This window comes from Bemisia tabaci, chromosome 1, assembly GCF_918797505.1.
Source record: "Bemisia tabaci chromosome 1, PGI_BMITA_v3".
In the NCBI taxonomy this organism is placed as follows: domain Eukaryota; kingdom Metazoa; phylum Arthropoda; class Insecta; order Hemiptera; family Aleyrodidae; genus Bemisia; species Bemisia tabaci.
This window is the reverse complement of record NC_092793.1, coordinates 78,803,381-78,818,509: the sequence shown is the minus strand read 5'-3', so window position 1 is coordinate 78,818,509 and position 15,129 is coordinate 78,803,381. Positions and strand designations below refer to the sequence as shown.

Here is a 15,129-nt window from a genome sequence, read left to right as displayed (position 1 = left end):
TTGATTTCAGATTTAAGACCAATGAATGAAAAACAGTACATTATAATGTGCAGTAGCAGAGCAGTAGGAGCAGAGCAAGTATCAGAGATTACCATAGGTTGCGAAAATATCGTCAAATTATTCCAATTTTGTGGCAAGTAGTGTGGAACTCCTATGCTCATAGTGAAAAGGGTGAAATTATTAAGATTTATTACAGTATTATCACAATAAATTGGAATTGAGGAGCAGTAACTTGGAATTTCTGGTTATTACGCAGATTGCCCACTTCCTTCATTACAAGAACCTTCAAGGCCTGACATAAAATCGCTGAAAATCGTGGGATATTGTCTATATGTTGTCCAAAAATTGAAATTTTAAAGCAACATTATGGCAATATGTTGGAGCATTGTTTCGCTTCTAGCTTTGTGAAATGCTTCTGGACAGAAAAATATTGAAAAGTAATAGAATCATTCAGAAAATTACCTCATACATTTCCACTTGATTGCAATGGACAACAACTTTGTGATTCTTCACCGTTTTGAGATACCAACGACAGTTAGTATTGGGCTGGTATTTGTCAGGATAATTCGGAGATTGGATGTAATATGAGGTAACAACTGACTGTATGGACTGCTGAAAGTCACAGTCTTTGTAAGGATTCTCTTGAGCTTCAGAATTTTTGTTTCCTTCACATGCAACCAGAACAAAAATGTATGTTTGCAAAACTAATAAAATACTGCACAGCCACATTACTTCACAAAATTTAAAAATTGAAAAGTATGAAAGTATATCAATACTTCATAAAAAAAAAAATTCCTTTACTTTCTACTTAATTGTGTATTTAAAATTGCATTATTATTATCATCATTATTACCAAAAGTATGTGTACCTGGAAACAAAATTTCTTATTTAAAGTAGAAAAAATGGTAATGATTTCAAAAAGTGAAGAGTCTTGCAGTTCAGTTCTTGAGTATATTATTGCACAGAACTGTCAATACTTATTGGGCAAGAACATGAGATCTGCACTCAAAGTATCCGATGAAAGTCCACTTTTAAATTCTGTTCCAAGCTGTTTGCTTTAATTACCAGAAATGACACTCTTTTGATAACAAAGAACTTGTGATAGATCCACAGGTATTGTTGAACTAAGGGGAAAAATGAAAACTTGAACACCTTTAAGACACCACTTTTTTTTACGATTGGTTACTTCTCAGATGAGAAAACTCATTAAGGAAGAGAGAACCGCTCATTCTAGCAAACAGTTGAAAAAAGTAACAACAGAAAGTAACAGATTTATACTATTTTTACGGCGAATGTAAAAAGAAAAAACAAATTGCTTTGAAATGGTTGAAACTATAATTTGATCACAATGCAGTTATTTAGGATAAAATTCTCAGAAAAGCAATTCCGTTAAAACCAGTAAAAAGAAAAAAAGAACACGACACTGGCTGCTAAGTATAAACAAGCAAATACAGGAAAAGAGAAACAGACACCTTGCTGTTAAGGGATTTGGACAAGAGTGACGACTGCTTTATCTTTCTTTCAAGTTGTGACGAGTATTTAAAATTATCACCTCGTTTTGACCAATTTAAGAAGGCACGAAAAACACACTGTCTGGTGGAATCCTGCCTGCTTACATTATCAGCCAAGAGAGGCAGGATATATGGTAGGCATGGAGGAATATTTTGGGGTTCTCTGGTATCACTGATTGTCAAAGGACTTTAGAAAAAAAAATGCTAAAATGTGCAAGTTGTTAAAGCCTTTTTGTTCTTTTTTAAGGTAAAATTCAGGTGATATCCGAATGGAAAAAAAGTCATGAAAACATTTAGCATCGAAATTTTCTTAAATTCTAAAAATTACTCATATTGATGCTAAACACAAAATAAACCGCAACATAAAAAACTAAAAATTGCATGTACATTCTTTCGTTAAAATTTACTACAATTGAGTGACAAAAAACTTGTAAAAGTAAAGATATGAAAGTACACTAAAAGTTTTTAGGAGTTTTCTGACTCAGTTTTTGATAGCTAACAGGTGGTTTCGACAAGGGAGGAAAGTAAACAGACTTGTAGCCTGTATAATTGATTAAAATCCTGGTTAGAGATAAACTTGCTTTTAATAGACAAAAATAAAAAGTGATTTTTAAACCAACAAAAAAAGACAATTACAATTTTTTATGAAATAATTGAGATTCTAATTTAACAGAGTGGTACCATTTTGATTGAAAGAACTATTAGGAGGGGGTATCTAATGAAAACTGGCAAAGCTTTTTCACACATTTGTATGACAATATTGGGGGGGGGGGGGGGGAACTCTGTGCCTATCTCATGAATTCCTATTCTAGTTGATTTTTTAGAAGACAAATTTACTTAATGGCAAGCGTTTTATTGAATCTTTGACAAAATAAATAAATTAAAGAAAAAACGAACAAAGTAATTTCAAAGAAAGAGGGAGTGCATGGAGAAAGTGAAGAGGGAAGGGAAGAGAATGGAGGATGGATGTTCCTTCACACGAATTCAGGGAAGAAGGTTAAAATAAGATACATAACATTTGAATTATTTAAAATTTTCTCCATTGAAAATTAAAGCACTCATTGATTACATACACATCTAAAAATACTTTTAAACTTTGAACATTTGATTAGATCAAAAACATTGATATTTCCTCTTTTAGGCTTTTTAGAGAGCGATTAAATACCAGTTTTTTCTTCTGTGTACCCACAAATATTATGAAAAAGTCGCTTAGAAAATGCAGAACAATATTTTTGGTCAGAAAAAAAAAATCAACTCTTCCATACTATTATTTATAGATAAGTAGATTGAAAAAAAATTAAAAATGTATTATGAATTATGATTTTGATTACCAAGGCAAAAGTGAGGTAAAAGTATTTAAAAAGAGCATGTAATTATTTTGAATAAGTCTAAGAAAAAAAAAGAAAAATTCAATTATAAAAAAAGTGAAAGGACCATTGAGACTATTGCAGTAAATGAGCTATATCATACAGTAATTAGGGCTGGTTAATGCAAGAAACTGTCTAGAATGATGAATATTCAAGTACATGCATGATAAGAGGAATTAGTGCTCGCATGTATTCCTCTTATCACACAAGCTGTCCAATGCCTACGGACAAGGCAGAACTATTACTGACCCATAGTTGGTGGCATCAACTGATGAAAGTACAATCCTCATAAAATTAGTTACACTTAGATTTGCTAGAGGATGGTTGGTTTTTAAATACTAAGACTAAGGTTAGGTTTTTGGATGTCTGAGCAGCCGAATTTGTTTGGGAAATTTTAGTCAAGCAATTTTGAACGTCCACTGATTTTCTCAAATTTGGGGACACCATGATCATATCATCTAAATCAGCACCTAAGCAAAAACGCAGTTTGCATCCTTCTCTTTGAAAATTATTTTATCACAAAAATGTTGATCTGATGATTTCCTATCCCAAGACTCAAAAAACACATTCAGTCACCTTAAAATTGGAGTAAGGGGAACCCGCATTTTATAAGATAATATAATAACAGAGTTCCCAAAACTTTCTTGCTCCCTTCCCATTTCCTTTCTCTATCACCCTAATGAAGTAACTGCAGAGGAAGAGAGGGGGGGGGGGAGCTAGCATTGCTTTGTTTGTCCTTCAGATCTAGAAGATCTGAAGATCTGTATTAAAATCTGTAAGAATAGATACAAATTTTTAAGAGTTGACCGAGACACTACCATGTAGGACTCAGGTTGTCATCGTTTTTTTAAATTTTTATTGTATTTCCGACTTAAAATGACTCCGTTTTGAGTCGAAACGTCTCGGTTTTTATTAATTGTGTATTTTAACCTTGTTACCCATTTTTTCCCCCTTGTATCTTTTTTAGTAAAATTGAATATTACTAGGATGTAGGGCTGTGCAAATAGCGAATTTTTCAAACAAAGTGAATAACGAATAATTTTGCCAATTATTCGCAAATAGGAAAGCGAATGGCAAATAATTGAAGTCAATTATTCACAACTACGAATAGTAAAACGAATAATTTAAAATGACTTTTTTTAGGTGCGAAAATTCGCAAATATTACATAAGTAGACAAATAAGTATGATTAATTTTTTTAAGAATTTTCCATTTGCTAATACACCTGCACAGAAAACTATGAAATGCTATGATGGTAGCCTAAGTTGTTAAGAATGTCTTTAAAGATCCCTGGATGCTGGCTTCACTGTCCCTGTAGTTAAGTACGCATTTCCAGGGTTTGAAGGTAACTGCGCAGGCAGTCAAACTAGTATTTAAGGATCACCAGACACATTTTTAGTATTTTATTTGTTTCCGTGTTAATGAAAATGTGTTAATGAACTTTTCCCTCTTTCCCTCTTATTTATTTGACTTTCAATGTGTGGTACTCTTGGAGCAAACAAGATACACCGGCCAATCGCAATCGCGCATGCTGTTGGTAAACTCGAGAAAGTTGGTAATGATCAAAGGAGATTTGCCGTTTGCCATGTCTTGGATGGAAGCCTTGCACTGGTCCTCGCAACGTTTTACGTAGAGTACCTGTATACGGGAGAGTATTGCCATCTCAATCCTTTTAATACAGAAAAAGCGTGCCGCTTCTTAATTGGTAGGCTATTATGGAGCCCCAAAGTTGACCCAATGTAAACAAATCCCAGCCCCTCCCCTCCTAGTTTGGCCCAATGTAAACAAAAAAGATGGCAACAAAGTTCTACGAAGTTCTAGACGTGATTTTGGGTGTGATAGACATTTTTTTATGATCAACTTCTAAAATCGTGTTCGGATCAAACTTCGGTGGATATTTTTGCCAAAAATTAACCTTTTAGTGTAATTATCATTCATTTCTTAGCCAATAATACAGGTTGTGTATAGGCACTCTAGTTTCACGATTGCCACTCGAAAATTCGTTATTTTTGACGGCGCAAATAATTGAAAATTCATTATTCCAGACAGCGCAAATATTTGAAAATTTGCTATTTGCAAAGGCGCGAATATTCGCAATTTGCGAATAATGTACGAGTCAGGCAAAGCAAATATTCGCACAGCCCTACTAGGAATGAAATGGAGAGGAGAACATATTCTTTTTATAGACATATTTTTCTCGACTTTTGACTCGGATGAGATGAGTTTTATCTTCCCATTCAAAGGTAACTGCTGCGTCTAGGCAGTGTTGTCGCAAATATCTGCTGCATGATTTGTCTTTTATTCGCTCCTTACTGCTTGGCTGGGCTTTCCACTACAGTGCATAGTGCAAAGACATTTTCTAATTGTAGTTAGTATGATTTTTGAAACATTACAAACGTACTTGAATAAATAAGTCATACCTATCCCAGATATCGCCTTTGAAAATTTTGATTTATGACGTCGTCCACCACGGTAGTGACACCCTTGTTCTCTTCCACCTTTGCTTTCATCAGTCGGTGTGACGCACATTTGCACTGGTTACTCAACGTAGAACTCTGATGAAAACAAGGTGGAAGAAATCAAGGGTGTTACTACCATGGTGGATGACATCATAAAACGAACTTTTCAAAGGGCAATATCTCACGAAAATTAGTGCTTCCCTAGCATACACATGCAGAAATTGCCACTGTTGACAGGAGAGGTTGAGAGATTTTTTTTTAACAAAAAATTATACTGTGCGCAGAGATGAAAAGGAGCTCAAATTCATTCCTTAACACTCAAACTCCTGAAAACATTAAAGTAATTACATTCTTACCCTCTAAAGAGAACAAAAACCAATATACATTAATCTTAAGTTTTGAGAAGAAAAATAGAGATTTTACAGTTTTCTGGAAGAGAAAACTTATTCCTAACAGAAACACTTAACTACTGGATATACGTAATGATAAAAGTGACCTGAAACAACTTTTGCTCTGAATCGCTAACCCCAGTGTGAATGAAAACGAATTTAAGGCATGGCCATTGATAATAAAATTACAGTTCATTTACCAGGTAGCAGACATCTCTTTAAAAGCCAACTTGTAGACAAGGTTTATTGGGCACCTGGCCACCTAATGGATAAGTGTTTGAATTGGCAATCATCATGATTTATTCTTCGACTGAATTTCTTGCCAGCAAAGCTTCCAACATCACACTTAGAAAAGCTAAAGAGAGTAAAATGAGGCACTCACATAAATTGAAGAATCAAGGATACTATGGATGAAATGACAAAGAATGTTCTTCAGCTGATAGTAATTTTCAATTAGCATCTCTGATGCCATCTGCAGTGATCTGGAAAAAAGAGAGATATAAGGTTCATTGCACTATTTTTTTCAAAAAAAAAGAAAAAAAAAGGAAATCAATATAGTAATAATGACACAATCGGAGTCTTAGTTCTTGAATAATATTATATTAAAGAGACAAGAATATTATGCAATGAAGACGGAGGGATCAAGTTGCCTCCTTTTGGTAGTTAAAATGCTAAACCAAGTATCTCCAATGCAGTGTTTTAAAATTTATGCTCCTATTGTATTATTTCAAAGAAAAACAGGCAAAACTAGCAACTTGAACTTTATACAGAATATGTATTCTGCTTAGAGAGAAGGAAAGTCAAGGAAGTTTTCAAGAAATTACATTGACTAGTTTTCCGAAGAAAAACTGAAGTATGACAGGAAGTCTGCAACCTCGCAAACGGAGATACCTGGTTTCGCACTTTGTCCGCCAATATCATGAGCAACATTTCAGCAATGCCTTCATGTTATCAAAAAGCTTAAACTTGTTTTAATGTATACTAAAAATAATTGGTGCTGCTTACACTGGTGGATGAAAAGTGAAGTTTTGATAAAAGAAATTTTCTCAGATAAAATTTGTGAGAATTTCTGTAAATTGGTTTTTTCAGAGAGTTTATATGGCAGTTAATAATGGCCAGTGAAGTATTTTGAAATATTATCACTATGCTCAAATCAGCTTGTGCACAACTTGTGATTATTTGCTCTCATAAAAGCCGTCTGATAATCTATCTCCATGAAATCTCACAGAAACAATGATTTTTTAGATGGCGATTTTCTTTGTAAAAATGATGTTTTCCTAAACGATCTATTTAACCTTGAATCCTTTGTAATTTTTTAACAAAGAGTATTAATAGCTGAATATTAGTAAAGAGTAAAACTCAAGTACTATTCGAGCACCTTCAAAAAAATTTAGCACTTTCAAGACCTTGAAAAGGAAAATTTCACTATCAAGCAGTTATCAGAGTAGCACGAATCATGCTTGCAGGAAAATTGTACTTGACTTAAGTATAGGAGCATTTCAATGGTACTGGTAGAGGAACAAGTATCCTTTACCACAATTGAATCAGTGAGAACGAAAACACACCAACTCGGAAAAAAGAAAATAATCAAGACACACACAAAACTACTCAGTAGGTGACGAAGTTAATTTAAGCAAAAGATTTTTGCTGCTGAAAGACAAGTACTTATGGACACTTTAAAGATCCGAGCTGGAATAGATGCACTGACTTTAATGACCTCCATGTAAATTAACTGTCTTTAATGGAAATTGAGCATTTTCGAGTTACCCAGTTGGTGTGTTTTTGTTCTCACTGATTCAATTATTGAAAAGTTCCCTTGTTATTTTATTATTTTAAGAGGAAATCAACTGCTCTTATCCTGCGAAGTCTAGAGACAATTATTTAAAGATAGCTAAAAATATCATAGAAGTTACTGAGGATTAATGCTATTGCATTAGCCTTTCATTCATAGAATCATCAAGATAGGAGTCTGTGTAATTTCACCATTAAATTGCAGTGATTCTGAAGAAAATGCGCGAATAAAATGACTGCAATTTCTTGAAAAGATAATTGCTACAACCATCTTTTGTGGATCAAACAAAGATTTCGTCTGACTCAGGGTGTCAAATTCAAATCTTTCATTAAATTAATGGGTCTTTTAGACTATCCGTGATACATCTGTAATTAGTGTACAAAATAAATTTTATTTGACTTTAGGAACTAAATATGTAACCTTCAGATTAGCAGCAGCTGAGGGTCGATTTGGACTTTTACTCAGCAGTATTGAATCTTGACCTATCAGCAGTCTATGTGATACGAATTGAGCAAAGCTTCCTCCGAGTGCTGGAATGAAATCTGTTTCGCCACTTGGACTGATATGAGTGGTTAGTTCATTGGTGAGAACAACCTAAAAAAAATGATAAAATTGCAACAATTTATAGAAAGCTTGAGGCTGTTAAAATTTGGACAAATTGTAAATTTCAAACATGCCCACAGTTGAAAAGTTGTGTTTTGGTCTAAAAAAGAAAATCTCAAATTTTGAGGGACATGCGACTATCTCTGATGGAGACTTTTTTCCATTTAAATCTATGATGGGGTCAAATACGAGGTGTTCACAGGAAAATAGTGAATTTCACAATAATGGTTCATGCCAGGGATCTATTAAATTTTGGTAAGCATGGGTTCAGGGTCCAGAATGTAATGGCTAAAGGCTTTCAAATTTTATTGCATGTAGGTATAAAGGTCACACCTGCCGTAGGAGCAAGATGTTGCACATGTTTTCATAAAATTACATTATTTCTAATAGAAGGAATCTTGCTGACCACTTCAAAATGAGCTGTTACCCTGTTTCTTCACAAACTTTGATTACACATAATAAGTGAACTAACAAATTTAAGAGGGTTGATGATTAATTCCTGTATAATCGTTGGCGCTGAGTCTGAAAATAACTTTAATTACTTCCTTACACCCACAAGTTTCTGAAAAGTCGAGATTTTCCTCAAAGACAAGGCTGTTTCAAAGAAAAATCAAGTTTTTTAATTTTTCGATTTCCCAAAAACACAGGTTTTTCGTACCTTCCCCGGAAAAGAATTGAGGGTCCTGAAAAGGTCTGATAATTTTTCCACTTCTCATCCCATGCTCCGAGTTGTCAAGATATTCCATAAACAATAGCTTATTTGTCCACTCTGTCTCCGCCACTATAAGAGGGAGATGCTTACCTGAGTTGATATCTTTCCAAACTGTCGATAAGAGGATGGAGATGTAGTGCGGGGAACTTTGCCCAAGCACTGTCAGGAGGACCATTCTGGCATGTTCAATTTTTTGCCAGGTTGATCCCTTTTAAGTTAAGTCGTGCCTGGAAAAATTCTGTCAACAGATCAGAAGTCAATATTCTTACCATGCGATAATTGCTGCAAACTAAAAAATAAATATACAAGAATTACTTACTGCCAATTTGAATTTTGATACTAGCTGACTAAGTATCCCCAAAGTCCGACAAATGAAAGATGTACGCTGTAGACCTGAGTCTATTTCTTGAAAAGGAAAGGCAAATCCATCTATTATGATGAGCCGTGCCTGTAAACAGACAAATATAAACAGACAAAGTATATGAGTAATTTTCAAAAATATGCCAGAATACTGTAAGGTTTAAATTAATGACATTCTTTTGGTCTTGAATACGGTGGAGCCCGTTCATAGTGAACTCACTTTTGACAAAGTTTCTGATATAACAAAGTTTTTCTGGAAATCACAAACTTTGTTATATATCGGCTTCACTGTAGCGAGCAAAAAAACAATACACAACAAAAGTTGTGATGAACAAGTTGAATCTTGCTTGTTTCAACCGTTCTTTGCACAGCCATCATCAGCAACAATGTCATACATTCTTTTAGACTGAAAAAAATGTATCTAGGTATTGCTGATGATGGCCAGGCTAGTAAACGGCCAATATGCATCAGGAGAATAAACCTTTTAATGCGTGTGAGCGTATTTTTTTTAAAAATTCTGACTAGCTGAATTTCAATTTGCCTTTTAGCCAATCTTCTGATTTTTCAATCTTTAAAATTTTGCTAACTTGTAAACATCCAAAAAACACCTATTTTTTTATTTTGAAAAACTTTATTTGAACAAATTTTTGCCTTTGCCTGATTCCGTATTCAAAAATATATTACAGCTAAAATAAAAATGATCAACATACTTCTGACTCTTACCTTGCTAGAAGTTATCATTTTTTCCAGCAGTTGGACTGCTGCTAGAAGCTGAATGTGGCCATTTACGTACAGAACATGCACATTTCTTTCCATATTTTCAATTGTGAAGGTTTTCATCTCCTCTTCAGCTGAAGAACCAAGTTTCAACTTGCGGACCACTTTCTTGCAATGTGCAACAGTTCCAAGACTGATTTCTATCAACAGAGAATGCAAATGGTCAGTGTTCAATGCTGCTTGCAGAATTAAGTCATGGCAATATATCGCAACACAGCTCTCTGCACAGATGATACATACATATCACTTCACAGCGCTCCTTGGTGCTCTACGACACCTATATGCCACTACTCCAAAACTCACAACAATATTTCAGTAATCAAGGACTAACACATTTTTTAGTCAATCCTATCTCTCCACCCTCTGATTAGGCACTTTCTGCACCTTCCTCAAGGAGAAATCTAATCTAGGATCTTCTTCGGCAACTTATCCTCTAGTTCTCTGAACACGATCAATGCTCATATCATATGAGTTGTCTCATCATAATGCCTTGCTTGATGGTCTGTTCGGAATCCATAATTTCCCCGACTGTATCATTTCAAACGCAATCTTTTCTGTGAATACTAGCTGATCTACTGTATAACGCCTCATGGAGTAATTCTTGACTAAATTTAATATTTCGTAAGACTCAGAGCTTAGAAAATAAACTAGGTAATTGAATAATTACTGGACAACACATTTGACTTTTCCAGAAAAATTTTAAGAAAGCCACTTAATATGAGGGCTGCTGTTATTCTTTCATGATTTCAAACAAAGTAATAGATGAGAAGTGTTTCGAAATTGTGATTATTTCTATTTTTTACTGCTTCCCATTGTGCATAGACAAAAACGGTCTTGAGCTACTAAATGTTCCGCTAGCTTCTCTTCCTCGACCATGGCACAGACGAAATTTTGCCGAAACAAGAAAACATAAAATTAGAGTTGATCCGTTTAATTATGTTAGGTACCTTTAAATCTTTCAAAAAAAAAGTTTTTGTTTGTGTCAATGTAAATTGCTGCACTTGATAGACCGCCAAGACTTTTAGGTATTTGAACGGACGCACATAGTTGCAGGCATATTTGCGTTTTGCCTTGACCTGGTGCTCCACATAGCTCAACAATACTTTCTGTTGGAATTCCATAACCAAATAATTCGTCAACGGCTTTTGAGAATGTTATGATATCATCAGTGTCTTTCTTGAAAAGAGAAAGTAAAAGATTCATAAACAAACAAATAAAAAATGAAAATAAACTGAAATTGATACTTAATCAGACAAGTGAAAAGAAAAAAGAAAAAAATCTATTGAGGGGCATGGAGTACAAGCAGTGATTGTGCAGCCGGCCAAACTGCAATTTGCCGGTAAGAAATTGGATTTGGTCGCTAAGAAAATTGTTGTAAAACTCCGTTTCCAGGATTTTTTGACCCATTCTGCAAGGTGCCTTGTTGTGTCAGGTTATCAATTCTTCCCCTCCGTCTTCGTCAAGTTTCGTGACTTATTTGGTTTTGTCCTAACATTATGGCATTGGGCTATTTAATGGGATATTCCTGACTTCAGGCATTTCGAAAGGACAATTTTTCATTTTGGCCCCTAAGAAAAAAAGTCGCTGGCCAGATGGCTGCTAAGACTTCATGCCGAGTTGCAAACACTGAGTACAAGGCGTGTAAGTGCAGGTTTTGAGTAAATTGAGATTTTGATGATTTCAACTGAAACTAGTCTTAAAATACAATGTGTGAACAATTAACTCCCAAATTCCAACTTTTAAGCATTAAAAAGTGCGTTTGAACTTTCTTTTCACTATAAGGCTCCATGTAATTTTGAAATTTTAAACATGTATTTCTCAAAATGGCAGAATCTGCACTAAAGTGCCTTGTCCTACAAGTCCCTCAATTCGAGAGATGTCTTAACTCTGAAACAGTATAGATATACTGATATACTGATTTACTGCTTACTGATTTACCAGATATACTGATTTATTACATCTGAAGCCATCGCTTTTGTTAGTGATGCAATACCTCAAGGCATGAAGTGAGCATCAAGGCTCTATAGTATTCTCTTTTTAGGACTTACTGCATGGCAAAAACCTTAGGTTATTATTTGTATTTGTTAGTTACTGCTCATCAATATTGTAATTAACGGACAAAAAAACCTGAACAAAAATGAGAGATTCTTCTGTTCATCAAAAGACCAGTTAGGACAAGGGCAAAAACCATTTTCCATTGAGTAATAATGTCCATGTAATGAATGTAGTTGGGCTGCATTTAGCAGAAAGGAACTAAGCCACATCAGCTATTGCAAAGTTTAATCGGGAAATTTAATTTTTTACAAGAGAACATTTGTGCGGATTTTTTTGAAAATTTTAGGAAATTTTCCTCATAATATGCGGATAAATCACTGAAATTGGCACAAAAATCAGCACAACCGTTTTCATGAAAAAGATTAAGTTGCCCAATTAAATTCGGCAATAGCTAATGTGGCTTGGTTCCTTTCTGCTTAGCGCGGTCCAGTTGTTTCCCTTCATGTAATACTTGCAAATTCTCTTTGGGAAAAACCACGGAAATAAACCATAACTGCATATATTTACCATGTATACTTCAAATGATGATGTTGATGCTGGTGCAGTCTGCAATGACTGAAAATCACGAGAGGAGAAGCCTCTGCATGACTGTAATATTTTATGGACAGAGGGTTTCAATTCATTGCGATTGTCAGGGTTCCACAGATCCTCCCAATAGAAGAAACCATTTTCATTTAACTTTGACACGATATGCCCTGAGAGCGGCATTGTCCACAAAGGTCGAAGCATGATGGAGGGATGGTTCCTAAAATTTGAAGGTCATCAAAGTGCCCGTGATAAGAACGGTTGACAACAAAGCGATTTTCAAGCAGCTTTCCCCTGTAACATCATACTGGAATAATCAATTTGTTTTCTACAAAAAATTTACCAAATACATTGAGAGCGGCATCAAATGCAATAGTCTGATAGCACTTATCAATTTAGGAAGAAGTACAACTCTAGTCAGTAGCTAACAGGTAAATATAGAACACCAAATTTCTCAATCAATATATTGCAGATAGAATTCTTTTCAGACATAATTCTTTGTGTCCAGACACTGATTCAAAAGAACTCTAGCTGCTTAGGGTCTCTGTTTAAGATGGATTTCAAGTGCTTTGGTGTGCTCCGTTAAAGTCCATGGCCTTCATGATAATTATACAAGCATTTCAATTGGACGTTTCATGCTAAAAGAAGTTATGATGTACACAAATCCTATGCACACATTTCTTTTTAGCATAAATACATCCAATTTCCGTTGAATGTGTATTTTGCAATTGATTTCAAGAGATGCGTATTGAAAACTCTCTTAGAGGTGTCGTCAGCTAAGTTGACGGTTGTTTACTCTCGGTTTGCAAGCGCCAACGATGAATTTGGGTCTCTGCACAAAGCAGCGTTCGCTACTATCCACCTTGAAAACATCCGTCTCATGATCCTATCGTAAAAGAACTACTTATCAATTATGATTTGCGGCTTTCATGTGGTTGTGATTTCTGTATGGCTAAAAATTAAAGTGTTACAAGGTTTGAAAATATTAAAAAACTTATGTAAGCTTGTGTTCTTGCTTCTGCGAGAGTCGGATGTTTTCATGCGGACAGTAGTGATGCAAAAACGCTTGCAAACCAAAAGGAAACAACCGTCATCTTGGCTGACGACACCTCTTAACCCTATCAGGACATGCAAATTCAACATAGAAACATGTTCAATAGTAAGTAAGTGAGTCAGTAAATGAGGGCTGGGCTGACCGGTGGGGCGCCTTCAAGGGGCCAAAGCAACTGGCAGGAACACTGCTGTCATGGACCCCGAAGTTGGATCGTGCTCCTTAACTTCGTACTATTCTACACTCTATAATCCCGCAAGGCTCAGCGGCCGTCTAATTGCCAACAGTAGGTCTTATCAAAGACTGTGGCAGATGCTGCGGAGCACAGATTTTCGAACCGCGGCCATGCCTCCACAGGGTTGGACTGTGTTGTTTCAAACTACACTGGTAGGTGGCGCTGACAGTCGCGCACACCACGAGTGATCACCGATTTTTTCACAACCCAGTCGAACAATGCATACGGATTACTTACTGGGTGACTATATCCCTCCCACACCCAGTTACCTTGAAGAGTCAGGGTATTGGAGTGGCATAGTCATCCACGGTCATGATGACTGACATTTGTTACCTCCAGGGATTGAACCCAGGACCTCAGTGTTGGCGGCACACTGCCTTGACCACTACACCACTGAAGTTGTTGACAAGTTCAATACAATCCATATTGAGAAGTTTATCAATTCTTGAGATGAATGAAACAAATCATGTAAAAACGCTAAAACCTGATCTGAATGTGAATTGAACTGTATTCGCCTCTTCCAAACAGCACTTTTCTGTAGCCTTAACCGTGAGATTTACTTACAGCCGAAGTATGAATGTGCACTTTGTAGATACAAATCTCACAAGAGCTGATAAAGTACTGATAAGAATAAAGAGTCCGTAAGAATTGCCTTTTTTCGCTGTGTGTTAAATCTGAAGTTTGTAGCTCGCATTAATGGCTACGCATTGACAGTGCTCATCTACATAGAGAAAAAATGGAGGTGTTTGCATTTCAGGCATCTTGGATTTTCTTGATGACCTAGGTCAGTACGGACGACTTTTATCATAATTTTTTTGGAAATGGTGTCATTTGTGGAAAAAAGTCATTCTATGTTAAGTGTCTAAGATAATGAGTTGACTTAAGCAAAAAATTGGACGTTATGGTCCATTTCTCATACTTCGAATTCGACCTAAGTAACGGACTGACGGGGTAAAAAATCCTAAAGATGCAAACACCTCCTTTTTTCTCTATGGCCCGTCTAAACTTACTTGAACTAATGACCATATGAATGACCATTGCCCATCCCCATATCCCCATTGATCAATGGATCATAGAAAAAAGAGATACAAACCACTAACCAGTCAGGTTGCCTTGCACAGCATGAAAATTCACCCCGAAGGTTGTATAATTTCACAATCTACCTTGGAAAATTAATCACTCTTGTGCACCGTGCTTTTGCAGGTTTCGGACGGGTCAGAATGGATCAAGAACAGGGAAGATTGAATTAACGTCGCTGGAATTAACGCATAACGCAAGGATCAGGCAAGGATTA

General features: G+C 35.6%; 2 protein-coding genes across 4 annotated transcripts in view; both read right to left on the bottom strand.

The window, feature by feature from the left end:
* Positions 1 to 729, bottom strand: part of LOC109043789 (venom serine protease) — a 15,584-nt gene extending 14,855 nt beyond the window's left edge. Inside the window, exon 1 of the mRNA XM_019061102.2 lies at positions 463 to 729. Within this exon, the coding sequence (XP_018916647.2) occupies positions 463 to 729 (267 nt within the window). The remainder of the gene's footprint in view (positions 1 to 462) is intronic.
* LOC109044052 (DNA repair protein RAD51 homolog 3) lies at positions 534 to 15,129 on the bottom strand. 3 transcript variants are annotated; one of them, XR_011900824.1, is made up of 8 exons: positions 14,925 to 15,129; positions 12,532 to 12,843; positions 10,917 to 11,145; positions 9,916 to 10,109; positions 9,152 to 9,280; positions 7,938 to 8,111; positions 6,108 to 6,207; positions 534 to 665 (listed from the first exon to the last, which is right to left on the bottom strand). XR_011900824.1 is itself a non-coding variant. In XM_019061538.2 (7 exons), the coding sequence occupies exons 2-7, from the start codon at positions 12,751 to 12,753 to the stop codon at positions 6,175 to 6,177; spliced, it is 981 nt and encodes a 326-aa protein (XP_018917083.1). In that variant the 5' UTR covers positions 12,754 to 12,843; positions 14,925 to 15,129; the 3' UTR covers positions 3,651 to 6,174. The 3 variants fall into 3 exon arrangements, 2 of the variants coding, with proteins under 2 accessions (XP_018917083.1, XP_018917084.1); XM_019061538.2 differs by lacking the exon at positions 534 to 665 and having other exon boundaries at positions 3,651 to 6,207; XM_019061539.2 differs by lacking the exon at positions 534 to 665 and having other exon boundaries at positions 3,651 to 6,207; positions 14,936 to 15,129.

Coding starts and splice junctions, on each gene's coding strand:
- LOC109044052 (XM_019061538.2), bottom strand. CDS start 12,753: ATGCTTCGACCTTTGTGGACAATGCCGCTCTCAGGGCATATCGTGTCA. Junction 9,281..9,915: donor AAATGATAACTTCTAGCAAG/GTAAGAGTCAGA, acceptor GTCTGTTTACAG/GCACGGCTCATCATAATAGA. Junction 6,208..7,937: donor CAGCTGCTGCTAATCTGAAG/GTTACATATTTA, acceptor TCTTTTTTCCAG/ATCACTGCAGATGGCATCAG.